Genomic DNA, 19175 nt, shown 5'->3' with positions numbered 1-19175 from the left:
AGAGGAAATTAAACAATATAATTCCGGAACCATAGAACAAGAACTCTTGACTTCTAAAGACAAAGGGACAAGGGGAAAACAATCCTGTTATGTGTCACTCTAGGTTGACAGATTTTTCACAGATTTATGGACCCTGAGACATCCCTGGTTTGCAGGAAAAAAGTAGAGGTCAGTGAATTCAAAAAGCAAGTCTGCCTTTAGATCTGGAATTGCATGGGAGAAAAACATTCTTACAGAGGCAAATAGAGTATTTGAGCAAAATGAGTATTTTGCTCATGCATCAAATATTTTGAAAGCTGGGCACAGTGCTGGATGTGGAGATACAATGATAAATGAGAATCATGGCAGTGTGCCTCAGGGGACTTGCAGTCTAGTGGGGCAGACAGGCAAGTGAATTGGCAGGGACAACAGAGCGTGTGTTAGATGCTCTTAGGGCGTTACTAGAGGGTGTCATGGGAGCACATGAGAAAGGCACTGACCTAGTCTATGTTAGGGATACTTGCCAGACAAAGAGATGCTTCAGCTGAGATCTGGAGAATAAAGTGGAATAAGCCAGAGAAGGCATGAGGGAAAATATTCAAGGTGGAAAGATCATCTTGGTACTCTTGGTTAGCTGGAGTGAAGAGGGGTAGATGAAAAACATGAAGAGAGAGGTGCCTGGAGATGAGGTAGGGTCAGAGCTATCTAACAAGACACGGTGAGCTGGAGTGCAATGTACCTTCAAGGGACAGAGAGCTTGGTGAAGGGACACATTTTCTCTCTTAAAATTCAGGGAATACAGTTTCTATACCTAATTTTACGATTATAGCGCTATTACTGGAATACCTGAGAAAGGCCTGTTTTTATTTGCTTGATGGTGAGTAAAAGGCAAACATCTATCACATATGCAACAGTGTGTAATTGGATCAGCTGGGGGGAGTAGTATGTGCAGACCACAGATAATACCCTGTGCCTTGTCTGTAAACGAAGAATCCCTCTAACAAATCAACATCATCATCATCATCAATATTTTAATTTGAAGGTCTCAGAAAAATTTGATTACAAGTATATTTTAGTGCTCCCTTCAGGAGCACATATACTAAAATTGGAATGATACAGAGAAGATTAACATGGCTCCTGAGCAAGGATGACATGCAAATTTGTGAAGTGTTCCCATATTTTTTACTTATCTATGAAAGAGAAACAGACTCACAGACATAGAGAACAGACTTGTGGTTGCCAATGGGGAGGGTGAGTGGCGGAGGGATGCAACGGGAGTTTGGGGTTAGCAGATGCAAACTATTATATACAGAATGAGATAAACAAGGTTCTACTGTATAGCACAGGGAACTATATTCAATATCCTGTAATAACCTATAATGGAAAAGAATATGAAAAAGAATATATATATATAAATGAATCACTTTGCTCTACACCAGAAACTAACACAACACTGTAAATCAACTCTACTTCAATTAAAAAAAAGAAGTTAATTTTAATCATATCAAAAAACATTAATTGAACAGCTACTATATTTGAGGCATACAACTTATATGTTGTGATATGTGTTTATCACAACATATATATGTGTTTCTTGATGTGTCAAGAAGCAACTTTTGTATGGCTGCCCCAACAGGATGGATCCCAGTTGCACAAGATGTCAAAGGCTGTGTGAATATGGAGATAAACTGGCTTTGTGTGAATGTCTCTGGTTTCCACATTGCTCAGATCCTCTGCCAGAGCAACATATTGGGAATCTTGGCTTTTCATTGCAAAATATTCCTGATAATTTCATACAGAAATTTTGTTTATTTCTCATCATTGTCCTCAGGAAGAGGTGGTTGCTTAGAGTGGACTAAAGTAGTCAACAGCTGATTACTGGATGTATCACTGGCTTCTTCGTTTGTTCTCGGAGGTCTGCTTTACTCCACACACTAAGTGGAGACATTATTCATCTACAGTATTATCTATGATGTCACTGGTTCCAACTCCCTGCTGTGCTGACATTTCTATGTCAAGTCATTGGACTCAACTGCCTCTCTCTTCCCATGGCCATCATTCTCATCCTCTCCATTCTACTTCTCTCCTACATATATTTCTCCACACTTCTGTTTCTACTTAAGAGGCTAAGGTGCAGTGGTTTATGGGCATATCCGTGTGCACATCTGGGTGACGGTTATCTTGAAAGCACATGACACCAAGCTTTGGCCCACCCATGCACAAACATCACTTTTAGGGTTTCCACTCTATTCAAAATTAAAACCCATCTCCCTATAGATGACACTCTAGGGCATAAATAAATCATTAAAGAATATGATTATTAAATTCTATACTTCTAATCTATATTGGCATTTAGTCACTGGGGGGCATTTTCGGATTCTAAACACAGATACAATGCTTTAATTATTTTGCCATTGTAATGAAAGTAAATATTTTATATACAGATTAATCTACTTGCGTAACTTTTTGCATTCCTTGAAAATTCAGGATATCAGATAGTGTAATTTCTTGACAAATTGAATCCATCATCAGTTTAGGTTACAAGTGTGAACATTTGAAAGGGTCTACTAACTCCTTTTCTTTCCTCTCTCCTGGTTTTGTCAGTCTGCTCATGAAATTAATGATATGTTTTTTGCACAATTCCAAATTAGAGTAAGCCTTTGATAAATAATACCGTTTCTTTAACATTGCCATTTGAAAACCAAGAAGGTAATTGGTATTTATTTGCATCTTTTGGTTCCTTCTGTTTTACATTTTATTGTCTCAGACTGTCTGATTTTTATCACCAGGTAGTGTATGTATGTATGTGTGTGTGTGTGCATGTGCACGAGTGTAACCAAGGGCTAGAGGAATTTCTCTCCACTTTCTGGGTTATTTCTTCTCTATGAAATGTATATAACTCCAGACCTAATTCATTTTTTAATTTAGGATCTGTACATGCTTCAGCAGCAGCAATTCGGCGACTATATCCAGCCTCTCTGAGAATGACATTTAGTGCAGAGAATGTTACTTAGGGGTAGTGATGACATTTGGACAAGAGCTGCACATGCGTGTTAGGAACCAGTAAGAAGCAGGAGCTCTTGGGGGTTTCTGAGCAGAGCAGCACTCGATAAGTACAAGCAAAGTCCAGTACAGCCTGGCAGAAGAAATCCTGAAGCTCTAGAGATCAACTAGGAAACTTGGAAATTCAGATGTGTAGTGAACCCCTCTTCCATGCCCACAGACGATCCAAAGCTACCCAGCACTAGCTGCATGGGAAAATGACAGAACAGAAACAGCCTAGCCATCTGATATACTTGCTGCATTGATTTTCAGTTGTGTTTTACAGCATATCAATATATGAAACAGTTTCAGTTTCAAAGTGAGAGAAAGATAATAAAATGTGAGTAGAAAGAACACTTTATCATGTGCTCTCCTTTTTCTTGTAATATAACTACAGTCTAATCAGCAAGTCTCACTTGCCCCAAGATTCAATCTTCATACTACTTTCACTCACTCTGACTCTAACCTAGCTCAGTGCAACGTTCTCCCTCTGGGGACACCTTAAAACTGAGTCTAAAGGCAATTGATAGAATTGTTAAACACAACGACCTGTGTGATTTGAAAACTTATCTTTCTTTGACGAACATAGCAGATCCTTTAAACCATTCTTCTTTCAACTTAATTCTAGTAATAGGGGAGATAAAGAAGCTTCATGCATCCCTTTAATAGAATGTTCTTCAAGTCTATGCATTTTTCATCAGTACCTAAACATAGTGGTAAACTGAGACTGGATGGCTACTACTTTGCCCTGCAATGCAGAGGTAGCTTGACATGGTCAGAGGAATCCACAGGTCTGATATATGAGACTCCAAAGCATCAGACTCTTAGAGCAGGAGGCAGCTGTGGAGAAAAGGCATGAGGACCTAGAGCACACATTGCTTAGAAGGATTTCTCTTGACTCTCCCGGGCAGAAGTCAGAGAAACAGTAACATCTTATGGTTTCCTAACCTAGAGGAATGGACTGCCAGGAGGAAGTAGAAATAATGCTCAAATATTGTGAGGCTTTTCTGTTCACTCCAATGCTTTTCTCTTTTCCTCTGGAAGAAGATTGAAATGACTGACTAAAGAGTATTTCTTTCTCTAACCCCAAAGGTTTACTTTCTAAAATTAATGTTGGTTAAAGGACTCATTACGTGAGTTTTAGAAAAACAGGAATTATACAAATGTACTCCTGCTATGAAAAAAACACATCAAACTGTCCACATTGTTGAGAACTACAATAAGGTATATAAAGTATTGGATTCCCAAGATGGAAGAATCATAAGGTCAAATAAGGAAGTGTCAGTTTTTGTCCATTGCTGTATGAATGTAAAACAAAGTTTTATTGGAATTTTCACCGAATTTGGAGATATTTCAGATGATCTGACTTAAAACGTTGCTACGGAATAGAAATGAAGTTTAGTCTCATGAATAGCAGGTAGCACCTCAAAGAGATAAGCAAGTCACCTTCTCAGCAGATATGGTTATGTCAAAAGCTGCTTTTGCACATGGTCAAATGGGAATTATTAATCAGAGATGGTTATGTTATTTTCCTGAGCCATAATGGGTTGGTTAACTAGTTGTGTAAATGTGAACAATCAATGTTTAATGCTCCACGCCATGATTGTGAATGAGTCATGTCAACATTTTCAAATCTCTTATTAAAGAGAGATGTCCCGAGGAAGTCATGTTGAGTATGTGTAATATTTCACTAAGAGAAAATCAAAAACTTTTGAAAAGAAAAAAAGTTCTGTAGCATATGCTAAATATTTAAAATTATTTACATATTTTCAATTTTGCCTCCTAATTTGTTTCCGAAATCCTGCTTTGAGTTCAAATAGAAAACACATGTATTCATGCTCTTCTGTGGAAAGAGATGGTATGTGATTTAAAAATTTTTTCTTTTTTGAAAATTTTTGGCCATACTGCGTGGCATGTGGGATCTTAGTTCACCGACCAGGGATTAAAACCATGCCCCCCGAGGTCACCACTGGCCTGCATTGGAAGGTGGAATCTTAACCACTGGACCGCTAGGGAAGTCCCTTAAATTTTTATTTGTTGTCTAATTTCCCCAATTTTGCAAACAGTGTACTGGAGTAATTTTGAGATGATTTTTCCTTGTAATATTCAAATTTTTCATCATTGTTTTCATCTTTATGGTTAGACCACTGCTTTTTCTGGTAGGCTAGTATCATTTCACCACAGTTGGAGTGTATCTATTTGAAACCAAGATGCTACTATTTCACTTAAAACTAATCATGTTTTCAACTGACAAACTTTCCATTTCAAGTCATATTTCAGAATATTCTTGCTCAGAATAGGTTTGTTTCTACAGATAATACATAGAAAACAAAAAACTAAAGGCTGAGGAAAGTGCTTTCCCTGTGCTAGGAATAAAGGCATTCTAAAACATCTGACACAGATGATGAAATTTCATTTGAATTTTAGCTCACTTGAATTCTTGCAGCAATTTCCCCCACACAACCACTAGACCAAATATGGAATAACTAATTCCTTTTGGCTTTAGTTGTTTTGGTACTAACTAGTCCCTAGAGCAAGGAGATCACACCAACAGTGGGTGAGTTCTCTTCCTCTCCCACTCAGGCTCTAACTTTGATTGTCCTTGGACCCTTGTTGCCTAGCTCTGCAGCAGGCACACAGTAGGTGCTCCATGAATGTAAGCTGAAGCAATGCGGTAGGCAACAGTAAACTGATGCTTTTAGTAATGCTGCTCAGTGAGGTCACCACTGGCCTGCCATCACGTGCACCCGTTATCCCTAAGTTGCCCTAACTGCGGAAGCCAGCATGACCTTTGTCTTCAATCATCCAGACAGTCAAAATAAAATAAGCCCTTCTCATTTCAAGCTATACTATGGATATCGGGCTTCCGAATAGCATCACATTGAAAAGGTAACCGAAAGTGAAGATAAATTTATTTTAAGTACTTTTTGGGCTCAGCAGGTCCTACCCTGGAAATGGAATGTCAGAAAAATCCAGTGATCTTCCCCAGATTGCCCATCTACCCAGCAAGCTCACGGCTGGCATGAGAATCCTATTCATGCAAGACCATGACTTTGAAGAGTCATCCCTGAAATACTATTTTGTTAACAATTAAGTTAGAAAATCAGTGTCACATTTAACAAACAATAAAAATTTCAAATGTCACCCAGTTTTAAGAGAGCAGAAATGGCTCTCAGTAAAAACACAGACTGAAATTCCAAAGGACAGAAAAGTCTTCAGCACCTCTCTCAACTGTGGAATCAGAGCATATGTCCCAACCTGCAAATGCATTTGTGGTTACTTCCTACCTTAAATACATTGATAGGGAGATCAATGACCACATAGATAAGGTCTCCGAGGGCAAGGCTGGCTATCAGTGCGTTGGGGCCATTCCTCATGCACTTGTTCTGGTAAATGATCCTGAGCAGGGTTGCATTCCCCACCATTCCCACGATGAAAATAGTACACGATATCACAGTGTTAATGTATTTGAAAGCTGAAGTAATCTTAGTCTGCTGTGGGCAATAGTTGTGCATTGAGCCATTGTTGGGGAGGGCCAAATTCGTGGGTCTATGTGTGGTAACCATGAAGCTGAGTTCTGTCCCACGAAAAGTGGTGAAATCGTCCACATGGGTGCTTAGATTTGTGCTGTAGCTCTCAGGATTATCACTGATGACACATCCAACCAGCGCCAACCCAAACAACACCCTGAGGCAAAAGGTTTCCATCTTGATGCAAATTTGAGGTAAGGTCTCTTATTCTTTTGCTTTGACACCCTTTTATTTTTTTTTCTACCTGAAAAGAGAAAAGAGAAAAAATAATTTTGGTTACAAAATCTAGCTGCCAATAAGACTGTAGTCAATGACAATTACTGCTTTAATTAAAAAAGCAGGATGTATCTGGTAATTAGATAAGATATATCTGTGTCAGTTTACCCCATGGAAGAACAAAAGAAGAAAAGATCAAAGCTCTACCAGGGCAAGTTTCATCTCTGTATCCTGCCTCTGTCTCTGTCTCTCTCGCTTTTGTCCATAGCTATAATTACATCTAGATTATAATATGAGGACATGGCAGTTTTTCCTTCAAGTAGTAGAGAAGAAGTTACATTACACCTAGGCTGATAGCCTGAATTACAAAAAATCTTCACGAGTTGAGATAACAATATTTTAGTTATTAATGGAAGAGAAAAGACATTATATGCTGAGTGAAAGTTATGTAGTATTAAGGTATAAAATCACCAAATTCTATAATTAACAATTCAGTATTCCAACATGTGTGTTGTTTTGCCAATGGCAAATAATGAACATGAGAATAACATGCAGCTCAGGTAGCCATTTGAAGTGTTATGAAATGTTCATTTAAAAACAGAACTCTGATTAACACCATCAATACATCAATACATCTTAGTCATTTCAAATTGAGATAGTTGATAAAGACAAAATATTTATTTTATTGAAAACTTGGATGATTACTGTGTACAATCAACATCTTCTGACAAGAATTTTTCTGCTTTTCCATTTGTCAGAAATTATTATCAGGATATTTGCCAATGAATGAAACTAGGAGTAATAGACTTTCTCAGGCCAGGCATACTATTTGGTTTTCCAAACATCCTTTATACATCCTTTAAACATCCTTTATAGCTACATTGATTATGACCAGTCACTGTGCTGAGCACTTCACATGCGTGATGACCTGTAATCCGTACAATGACCCTCTGAAGCAGATACATGGTTCCATTATAAACACAGGGAAACACAAGGTCAAGTACCTTGTCAAGGCCATAGCTGGTGTGGTGCCGCTGTGATTCAAAGGCAGGTTAGTCTGACTTTGAGCCTGAGCTCTTAACCACTAGACTGAACCGTCTCTCATTCTCATGACTTCTTAGCATCTAAAGTGTTTTAACAATGTTTCCAGCGTTTTGAAGAAGCAATAGACTTTGGAGGTTGGTTAGATATTTTCAAAAGACCGTTTCATTGTTTTGTTTTGTTTTGTTTTAGTCACTTGCAGAGAGCAAGTGGTCCTTCTTGTTCAGGAAGTCTAGGTTTCTACTTGAAGAAAAGATGCTGGGAAAATGAGGGAGGTTGGTGGTAACACAACAATTAAAGGTAAATAAAAATGGATCTTCCCATTTTAATATTTTGTATATTTTCTGTGAATTTTTGTGAATCTTTAAATGAAGGCCATAAGCTCATTTATGATGTAGTGTGTGTGTATGATGAATACACCCAGGTCACAATTTAAGTTTTAAGAATTGTGTCCTTTTGAGTCTATTCATGGTTGATATGAATTTTGATATGAACTTTTAGGAATTTTGACAGTTATCTTGGTTATCAACAAAGTTTAGGGCTTAGTCGATATATGGATGAAATGAGATTTATTCAAGTTGTACAGAAGGTCTAAAATAAATATAAGGTGCAAATACTGCATACTTCTGCCTTCCCCAGAGATTCCCCCCAGGAACCTGAATTAATAATAACATTTTACGTAGAGTAGTAATCTATTATATACAGTATTTGTTGTCTGACTTGAGCTTTACAACTCTAGGTAGGCAGGGACAATATCATGAGGAAACTGAGCCTTGAAGAAGTTGTCACATTTTTGTGGCCAAGAAGTGGCAGGACAGGTAAAACACCTCACTCTACTTTGCTCATAAGACTTGACTCAGTCAAGTCTTAAAATATCAATTTTTCTAAGCTAGGGGCATACTGGGCATACAGTTCTGCCTAGACTTAATTATAAGTAGTTTGTAGGTTTTTTTTTTTTTTTTCCTGCTGCTTACAGTTTGGGGTATTTGACCAAATGTTGATAGACCTACAAAACGCTGCTATTTCCATTCCGCCGTGGAGACCAGAAGTCTAAGAACAAAGCATATCGTCATCCTCCCCTTCAGATCAGAGATGGGAAAAAAGAAATCCTTCAGTATTTTGTGAAGGATTTCACTAAATCCTTAATGACTAAAGCCTCCCAGTTGCCCAATAGGAATGAACCTTCAGAAAGAGTTTTCTTAACAGTAAAAGAGAGAAGGCCTTTTCCAGAAATGGAATGGCTCTTTGCCCATCAGAGCCTGCTAGGAGGCTGTGTCGTGAACTGACCTGGCTATCTATGGTGGGTTGACACCACTCACAAAAGTACCACTCGTGTTTGAATGTCAGCACATTGGTTTGCTTGGTGAGCTGATTACCGCAGGAGCTGAGAAGTCTTATCAAATCTGTGGGTTCTTATCAAAGTGTGTGCCAGCTACCATGAAAACCACTTTCTTTCTCCTCCAACAGTGACGCCACCACAGAAATCATTTCTGAAGACATCTCTTTCACATATGAAGCTGCAGAACTAAGGGATACCTGGCAAAGGCACGTGGCTGCCATGTCATCATTGGGTGAAAAATACAAAACCAAAGGAAAAAACCCTTTCAAATGCATGTTCCTCCAAGGATGAGTCTGTAGCTTATTTCTCTAAGTCACGCTGTGCTTCAGATCATCAGTCATAATCAGTCATAGCTCTAGTGAAGCACCTCAGGTTCAGACCTGAAGGACATGGTTTATAGATTCAGCGTTCTTCATATTTGGGGTCTAAGGATTTGCTGGAGTTCAAAAGCTACCGTTAAGGGCTTGCCTGGTGGCGCAGTGGTTGAGAATCCGCCTGCCAATGCTGGGGACACCCGTTCGAGCCCTGGTCCGGGATCCCACATGCTGCAGAGCAACTAAGCCCGTGCACTGCAACTACTGAGCCTGTGCTCTAGAGCCCACGAGCCACAACTATTGAGCCTGCGTGCTGCAACTACTGAAGCCTGCGTGCCTAGAGCCCGTGCTCTGCAACCAGAGAAGCCACCGCAATGAGAAGCCTGCACCACAGTGAAAGTAGCCCCCCACCCACTTGTGCACAGCAACAAAGACCCAATACAGCCAAAAATAAATAAATAAAATAAATAAATGTATTTAAAAAAAGCTATTATTAAGCAAGAGGACTGAATCCTTTGTGCTTTAACAGTTTAACATCTCAGACTCCCAGGATCAAAGTTCCCTCGTAATTAGCAATTTGGAAATTCCGACCTTACCCACAAGGCAATAGGTTAGAGCAGGTAATTTACATGAAATGACTGCCAAGGTGTTTCTCAATTACTTAACACAAAACAGAGGGAATGGGAGGAGTCATAAATATCTACAAGAGGAGAAAGAAACCAAATAAACTAGGAACTTCGAAATAAGTTTTTTTGGTGGGTCTTGCTCGGTGGGTAAGAAATTAGTAACTCTCCTGACGGCCAACGCCTGACTTTATTTGCCGCCCAGCCCACCCCCCTCCGCCGTCAGGTCTACCCCGGAACGCCATTAGGATGGTGTAAACGGAGGCTGATTATGGGGAAACAGCCCTTGTTCTCGGCACGTGAAGGGCAACAAGTGTCCATGAAAGGAGGGCACAGAACAAAACGCCCAGACCTCCGCGGGCAGGTTTCCAAACTAGTTGCCCTGGGGTTTTTCCAGACACATCTGTTCCTCACACCCAGTGTCCTTGGCTACCCTTGGCATGCCCCGGGCGTGCGGGGCGAGAAGCAGGCTGCGGGGCAACTTCACAAGTAGGCTCTTGAGCCAACAACAAGGGCGTGAGGTTCCACAAAGTTCTCTCAAGCCTCGGGGAAAGGGAGACCCGGGGAGAACTGCTGGTTTTCTTTTGACTAAAAATCCGACGCCCGCCTGGGGAGGCTGAGGCGCTTTGGATCAGTTTCCCAAACCCCCAACGTGCCCGGAGCGCACCCCGCCCAGGAAAAGCGCCCGCGCCGCCTCGCGCCCTCTGGCAGGTGATGCCAGCCCTGGTGCAGGAGGTGCAGGCGCCGGGCTACAACGCTCCCGGCTCGCCTCTCCTCCCGACCGAAGGGCCCGCCGGTGTCTCCCCTACCCAGCTCGGTACCCCTAAAGGAAAAGAGTTGCACCGACCGTGGAGCTCGGCGGGCGCGGACGGCTGCCTGGTCCGCGCGCGGCTCCTGGGCGAGAGGAAGCCGAGACGGCGAGGGTGGGTGGCAAGTGTCCCGGGCTCCGGCGCGGCAGGGGCCCCGGCTGCACCGCTGCCTCCGCTTCGCAAAACTTCCTGGGCACGGCTTCTCTGGGGAGGTCCTCCCCGAGCCGCCCGCCTCCGGCCACCCGGTGGGATGGAGCGTCTCCACCTCCCGTCCGCAATCGCCAGACCAAAGGGATGACTGTGCGCGCGCACGAGGGCTCGCAAGAAAAGGAAAACTCGGAGGAACACGCCTCCCGTCTGTCCTCCCCTTCTCCCAAAGCTCCCAGACCTTCTACTCCACTCTAGGGCGGCAAGAATGTCCAAACCTTCCAGCCCTCCAGGGATGCAGCCACTATAAAGCACTAGGCTGCCGCCCCCTCCCAGGCCCTGAAGGCTAGGAGTCGTTTTAACTATTTCCTTCCTGAAATGAAAGTGGTGGTGAGGGGACGGGGATCGAGGAGGAGGGTAGTTTAACAGACAAGACTCAGAACTGAGGAAGGCCTTGCAGAGAAAACGTTCCTTTCCCAGTAAGTGCAGGCAGACTTGATCTGGAGGGAGAGACTGCAGAGTCAGGATCCGAGAGCGTGGTTTCTGCTCTGCGTTCCCTGCCCCTTTGCTCGTCTTGTACGTTCCCTCTTAAGCTTATAGCAAGTAAAAGAGCCAACGTGGACAGCAGTTTACTGGATCAAGGACGTTTTGTTTCTATCTTGTCCCTTGAAGCCAGCATCCCAGGGCTACCTAGTACTGGCCCAGGGCAAAGCAGGAGCCCCTGGAGAGATTGTGGAAGGGTCCAGTCTGTGGCTCCGAGAAACCTATGATTCCTCAAGAAATCCAAACAGGGAGGATGCAGATGCTGCAGAAGGTGGGTTTCAACATGTCTATACCATAGAGAGTTTATCCTAAATGGGGTCGTGGGAGAGGAGATGAGGGACAAAGGCCATTGCCTGTGACAGGTGAGAAAAAATCAAGGCCCCTTGAAAAGGAAACACTTGTACATTGTTGGTGGGAATGTAAATTGGTTCAGCCACTGTGGAAAACAGTATGGAGGTTCCTCAGAAAACGAAAAAATAGAACTACCATATGATCCAGCAATCGCACTCCTGCGTATATATCTGAAGAAAACTGAAAACACTAATTCGAAAAGATACATGCACCCCAGTGTTCATAGCAGTGTTACTTACAGTCACCAATATATGGAAGCAACCCAAGTGTCCATCAGTAGATGAATGGATAAAGAAGATGTGGTATATATATATATATATATATATATATATATATATATATGTATTATGGAATACTACTCAGCCATAAAAAAGAACAAAAATTTGCCATTTGCAACATGGATGGACTTGGAGGGTATTATGCTTAATGAAATAAGTCAGACAGAGAAAGACAAATACTGTAGGTAATCACTTATATGTAGAATCTAAAAAATAAAAAAAACTACTGAATATAACAAAAAGGAAACACACAGAAATAGGGAACAAACTAGTGCTTACCAGTGGGGAGAGGGAAGAGGGGAGGGACAAGATAGAGGTAGGGGATTAAGTATAAACTACTATGTATAAAATAAATAAGCTACAAGGATATATTATATAGCAGTATTTATATATTACATAGCAGGGAATATAGCCAGTATTTTATAATAACTTTAAATGGAGTATAACCTTTAAAAATTGTGAATCACTATGTTGTACACCTCTAACTTATATAATATTGTAAATTAACTACACCTTGATAAAATCACAATATGAGACAATATTTAATAACCTGAGTAAATGTTCAATATCAAGAAAAGAATAAAAATAAAACATTCTATGGAAAAATATAATCAAGGGCTCCTTAGAGAAGGCCTTGCACCCCGGGAGTCCTTCAATGCATTGTTGGTATGAGGCATATTGTGGAAATGTGAGTTTGGAGTCACATTATATTACAGACTGTTCTGATTATCAGCTGCAGCTAAAGAAAATCACCCTAAAATGGTAGTGGTTTAAAACAACATACCTTAGTCATCAATCTGCAATTTGGGCGGGACTTGGCTGGAACAGCTCGTCATCTTTGCTGGGCCTGGAGGCTCCACTTCCAAGATAGTTTGCTTTCTTGGTAATGAGTGTTGGGTTTTCTCTATGTGTGTCTCCCTACAAAGTGGTTTATGTTTCCTCACAGCATGGTGGCTGGGTTCCAAGAAGGAGTGTCCCAAGAGACAGGAAATGGTAGCTGCCAGTTTCTTAAAGTCTGGGCCTAGAAACTGATATAGTGTCACTTCTGCGAATTCTATTAGTGAAGCAGTCACAGATCCTAGATTCAAGGTGAGGGGATATAGACTTCACCTGTCAATGCAAGGCGTGTCAGAGGATGTGAGGGGCATTTTGTAATACTATCAAAGAGATCCACAGAATACCACTGTTGAAAGGGACCTTAATAGTCACCTAGTCCAATGGGCTGGGTATTACCCTGTGCATTAATCTGTTCTATCTACAGCTTCCTCACGTTGAAGAGTCAGCCAGAATAATTAATAGCTTTTATATGTGCCTTTGTTTGCATTTTAAAAAGGTGCCCCTTTAGGCACAAGGCTTGGCAAGCTGACAATATTTTCAGGGAAGAAAAAGTCCTACACCAGGGTTCAAACCTTGGGATGTGAAACATGTGCTGGTTTTTAACCCCCATTCACCCTATGACCAGACACACTTGGACAGTACAACTTGCACAACTGAACATGGCAGTCTATTCGGTCCTTGGTAGAGCACATCTATCAGCCTCTACCTCCTGGGACAGCTCATCCCACTGTGGTGCAGGTCTAATTGTTCAAAGTCTTTCCTTCATACTCATTAGGATGGCTATTATCCAAAAGCAGAAAACAAGTGTTGGTAAGGATGTGGAGAAATTGGAACCCATGTGTGTCGCCGGTGGGGATGTAAAATAGTGCGGCAGCTGTGGAAAACCATTTGGCAGTTCCTCAAAAAATTAAACAGAAAATTACTGTGTGATCCAGCAATTCCATTTTTTGAGTATATACCCAAAATAACTGAATGCAGGGACTTGAACAGATATTCATATACTTATATTCATAGCAGCGTTATTTACAATAGCCAAAAGATGGAAACAACCCAAATGTCCATCTATGGATGAATGCACAAATAAAATGTGGTATATATACGTAACCTGAAATATTATTCAGCCTTATAAAGGAAAAAAATTCTGATACATGCTACAACATAGATGAAACTTGAAGACATTATGCTAAGGAAAGTAAGCCAGATCCAAAAGGAGAGCTATTGTATGAGTCCACTTATATGAGGTAGATAGAATAATAGTCAATATCTTAGAGACAGAAACTAGAATGCTGGTTACCAGGGACTTGAGAGAGGGAGGAATGAGTGTTTATTGTTTAACGGGTTTCAGAATTTCAGTTGGGGGTGATGAAAAAGTTCTGGAGGTAGATGGTAAGGATGGCTGCACAGCAATGTGAATGCACTTACTGTCACAACCATACACTGACAAATGGTTAAAATGATAAGTTTATTTTAAGTATATTTTACCACAGTAAAAGATATTCTTCCTGACATTAAGCTGAAATCTGTCTCCCCATAATATTACCTTTTGATCGGCCCTATAAGTTCATAAAAACAGTTTTCTCTCTCTTCTGAGAAAGATCTTCAGATATAAACAAATAGGTTTATGTGCATCACCAGCACAGATCTGCCTTTGTAAGACATTGGGGTTGCCTCATTCTGGATGAGAACAACATGAACTTTAGTTGTGGAAGATTTATTTTCTCATCTTCTCCGCTTTACTTTCGGGAAAATGACTCCAGTGGATTTAAAACAGTGGTCATTCAAATTAACTACCTCCAGTAACCCCTCTCCCTATAGCCAAGACTTTAAATACTTGCCTCACTATTGTATTCCCTGCTTTGTACTTTTAATGAACATATAATTCACATATTTGACTAGGTTTCTCAACTCAACTTCCAAAGGTTATTTCTTTTCCCTGAAAGGTGGGTTGGAAGCAATCTGCAGGTCTTCTGGGTTTCAGGGAGACTTTCTCAATCACACTTGACTTCTAGTTCGTGCAGCTCATTAAGTGGAGCATTACTGTAATGGTATTTACAATGGTTTTTCTCAGCATCACATTATCATTATTGATTTCCTGAACAATAATTGCAGAAGATTAAGAAGTACTCAAGATATCACTTAAAAGGCAACTTTTCATGTGTCCTTGGGGGTAAATGTTCTTATGAATTTAAGTTTCTTGATTCAAATGTGCAGATCCATTTCACAATTGCTAATTCCTTAGCTCCTCATATCTGAACTGCAATAAAGGATCTGAATCGCACAGTATTTGCTAGGAATGTTGTGTTCACTTTAAGGCTCCCTGGGGGCAATAAAACACAATGGGTTCAGGGAAGAACCACGGAAATAAAGAAAGACTGGACAGCCGGTTATGAGAAGAAAGATGGAGAGACTGGGGAAGTGTACACCAAATCCTGAACCTGTCACTGCAGCACTGGGCAGTATCATGGCTGAGACTCACTATTGGCAGAGAACATCACTGACCTGGAGGAGAAAAAGCAAGTCTTGTGATTTGAAGGTCCATTTTTAATTAAAATTCACCAAAGGCAGTTTGTTTCCAAAAGGAAGTATTCCAAAATGCTAGGTTGTAGAGGGGTTGCTGAAGATTCTAGAAGTTTTCTCACTGCAACAATGTTGCACCTGGTGGTCCAGACTGCAGGGTATCTCATCAAAATATACCAAAGGCCTAATTATGTAGCCCAGTGTTTTGTAAACTGCTGGCAGCCTCATAGGAGGGCTGAAAAATCAGTCAATCTTAGCATCACTAATGACTGGATGAGCAGATATTAGGTGTCCTCTGATGACATAGTCCATCTGGCCCCAAATGTTTAACCTGAATCAAGACTTTAGCTATTCTTGTTTCCAGGAAAGATAGGAGATAAACACACAAGTTAAACAAATACCATGAAGAAGCAAATAGATAAATCCAGAAAGTATGACATTTTACTCTTCAGTGAATTAATCGATAAAAAAGGGATATTTTTCTAGATTATAAGAGACTTAAAGGAGCACAACAACCAGTTACACCATCCTGGATTGGATCCTGGCTTTGAGAAACCAATTATAAAGGACATTTTTTTGAGAACTGGGAAAATTTAGATTTGGACTAGGTATTAGATGTTATTAAGAAATTGCTGGGCTTCCCTGGTGGCGCAGTGGTTGAGAGACTGCCTGCCGATGCAGGGGAGGCGGGTTCATGCCCCGGTCCGGGAAGATCCCACATGCCGTGGAGCGGCTGGGCCCGTGAGCCATGGCCGCTGAGCCTGCGCATCCGGAGCCTGTGCTCCTCAATGGGAGATATAATTTACTTTTAACTACCATAGCAGAAACAAAAATGACAGGAGTTAAAAAAAAAAAAAAGAAGAAGTGTAAAAAAGTACCTGAAGTCTTGGCACATAACAGGAGCTCAGTAAATGATAGATCTTTTCACTTTCATTTCTTCCTTCCTTGTTTGTCTGTGAGGTGACTGGTAGAGCAGAATAAGCAGCATCACGTGAGAATCTGGCTGACTTCAGGAAGATGTCATAGCAGTAGGGCTAAGGCCAAGGAGACCAGTGGCATCCAAAGAGCTACAAGGTAAAAGCTGTAAAGGGATCTGATGCCTTGCATTGGCCCAGAGGAGACCAACCATCCACAGCAGAGTTTAATGTCGATGTTGCAGCAGGGATCCTTAACAAGATAGAAGGAGCCTGGGACTTCCCTGGCGGTCCAGTGGTTAAGACTCTGTGCTGCCACTGTAGGGGGTGTGGGTTCGATCCCTGGCTGGGGAACTGAGATCCTGCACACTGTGCGGTGAGGCCAAAAAAAAAAAAAAAAAAAGAAGGTGCCTGAGAGTTCCAGTGTTTGTTAGTGAGGACAGGCCCAAATGGGTACTATCATGAGGTCATTATGACTCTGACTCTTGAATGTTCCTTAGGCTGATGTGGGCTTGGGAACTGTGGATTGCACTTGCAATCAAAGAAGACAAACAAACAGAAAGCCTGATCTTGAGTGAAGGAGACAGTGAAAAGAGGTGCATTGGGCTGCTCCCCCCAGGCCTGCAAGCCCTGTACTTGCCCAGCCTTGAGACCGAAGACAGAGCCTGGAGTCAGTGACAGAGACACCAATAGTTTAATAAATGGGAATCTTAAATGTCTGAGCAAAAGGGTCCTGGAGTGATACCCCACCGTGGACAGCAGACAGCAGGCAGGACACGGCAACAATCTTCACTCCTGGGAGGAATAGGGAGACTACTCCTTATAGGGGGAACTGACTCATCGGTTACCAGGTAAATCAGCAGAGGGGCATGGCCCTCTTAGACCCTCAGGCTAAGTACCTTCATGGTCAGAGGTCTTCCTTTCGATAAACTTGTTAACATTTTTAAAATATTTATTTATTTATTTATTTGGCTGTGTCAGGTCTTAGTTGAGGCACATGGAATCTTCATTGCAGGACTGGGGATCCTTCCTTGCAGTGCAAGGGCTCCTTATTGCATGGCAAGGGCTGCTCTCTAGTTGTGGTGAGGGATCTAGAATTCAGGCTCAATAGTTGTGGCACACGGGCTTAGTTGCCCTGCGGCATGTGGGATCTTAGTTCCCCAACTAAGGATTGAACCTGCGTCTCCTGCATTGGAAGGCAGAGTCTTAACCACTGGACCACTAGGGAAGTCCCTTGGTAAACTATTGTAGGGGAGCCATTCTGATCTAAAGACTAGAACAGTCACTAGCTCAGGCTGGGGGCAAGTATGTAGGTATTTACTGATTAGTCTCTATGGTTAAGAGGGGAGTTCAGTTATGTGAGTAGAGTGTAAATAAAACAGGGATGGGTCGAGCAGGGGATGTACAGAGAGCAAGAGAACAGCCATCCTGAATGGCCTGGCCATACAAGGTGACAGCAAGTCTCATGTGTAGTAACTTCAGATCAGGAGAGGGAAAGGCCATTAGCTTATAATTTTTGTTTAGATATGTCAGGGAACCATGATAGACCTTGACAATGGCAGAAAAGATTGGTAGGTGTCCTGTCTAGTGCACTCTTCTGTGTTATCTATGCCTTTCCTCATCTTTGAGCTATTTTATAACTCTGTTAATTGTAGAAAACTGACAGAAATGCAAGTGATTCTTGTCCGTAGAAATGAAAATTAATTTTGACTGGTAGAGATGTAAGTGTTTCTTGTCTTGTGGATGTTGATGTTGTCAGCTGGGCTGCCACCATAAAATACCCACAAAATGGGTGGCTAAAACAACAGAAATTTATTTTGTCACAGTTCTGGAGACCTGGAAGTCTGAAATCAGGGGGCCATTATGCTCAAGATGTGGTGAGAGCCCTCTTCCTGGCTTACAGATTTCTGCCTTCTTGCTGTGTCCTCACATGACAGAGGGAAGAAAAGTGAGATAGGTAGATAGAGTACTCTGGTATCTCTTCTTTTTAATTTTTTAAAAATAAATTAATTTATTTATTTTTGGCAGTGTTGGGTCTTTGTTGCTGTGTGAGAGCTTTCTCTAGCTGCAGAGAGTGAGGGCTACTCTTTGTTGCGATGCACGGGTGTCTCATTGCGGTAGCTTCTCTTGTTGCAGAGCATGGGCTTTAGGCACGTGGGTTTCAGTAGTTGTGGCACACGGGCTCAGCAGTTGTGGTTCGTGGGCTCAACCGCTCCGCACCATGTGGGATCTTCCTGGACCAGGGCTTGAACCCGTGTCCTCTGCTTTGGCAGGTGGATTCCCTACCACTGCACCACCAGGGAAGCCCTGGTGTCTCTTTTATGAGGGCACTAATTCCATCCTCAGGGCCCCACCCTCATGACCTCATCTAATCTGAATTACCTCCCAAAGCGCCATCTGCAAATACCATTACATAGGAGGTTAAGGCTATAACATATGAATATGGGGGGGACAAAGACATTCAGCCCATATCATCCCACCCCAAAATTCATGTTCTTCTCACATGCAAAGTACATTCCTTCCATTCCAACAGCCCCCAAAGTCTTAACTCATTCCAGCATCAATTCTAAAGTCTAAGGTCCAAAGTTTCACTTAAACGTTATCTAAATCAGATATGGGTGAGACTTAAGGTGTGATTTGCCCTGAGACAAAATTTCTCTCCTGCTGTGAATGTGTGAAACCAGACAGGTTATGT

The 19175-nt window shown here is 41.7% G+C and overlaps 1 protein-coding gene across 1 annotated transcript in view; it reads right to left on the bottom strand.

Annotated features, from left to right (window-relative positions):
* EDNRA (endothelin receptor type A) overlaps window positions 1-11300 on the bottom strand; it is a 61977-nt gene extending 50677 nt beyond the window's left edge. Inside the window, exons 1-2 of the mRNA XM_081242253.1 lie at window positions 10932-11300; window positions 6309-6795 (exon numbers count right to left, since the gene is read on the bottom strand). Of these exons, the coding sequence (XP_081098379.1) occupies window positions 6309-6728 (420 nt within the window). The 5' untranslated portion in view covers window positions 6729-6795; window positions 10932-11300. The remainder of the gene's footprint in view (window positions 1-6308; window positions 6796-10931) is intronic.
* Window positions 11301-19175: the final 7875 nt, after the last annotated feature.

The sequence above is a fragment of the Mesoplodon bidens genome (genome assembly GCF_964165515.1).
Source record: "Mesoplodon bidens genome assembly, chromosome: 1".
In the NCBI taxonomy this organism is placed as follows: domain Eukaryota; kingdom Metazoa; phylum Chordata; class Mammalia; order Artiodactyla; family Ziphiidae; genus Mesoplodon; species Mesoplodon bidens.
This window is presented reverse-complemented; position numbering and strand designations above follow the sequence as displayed.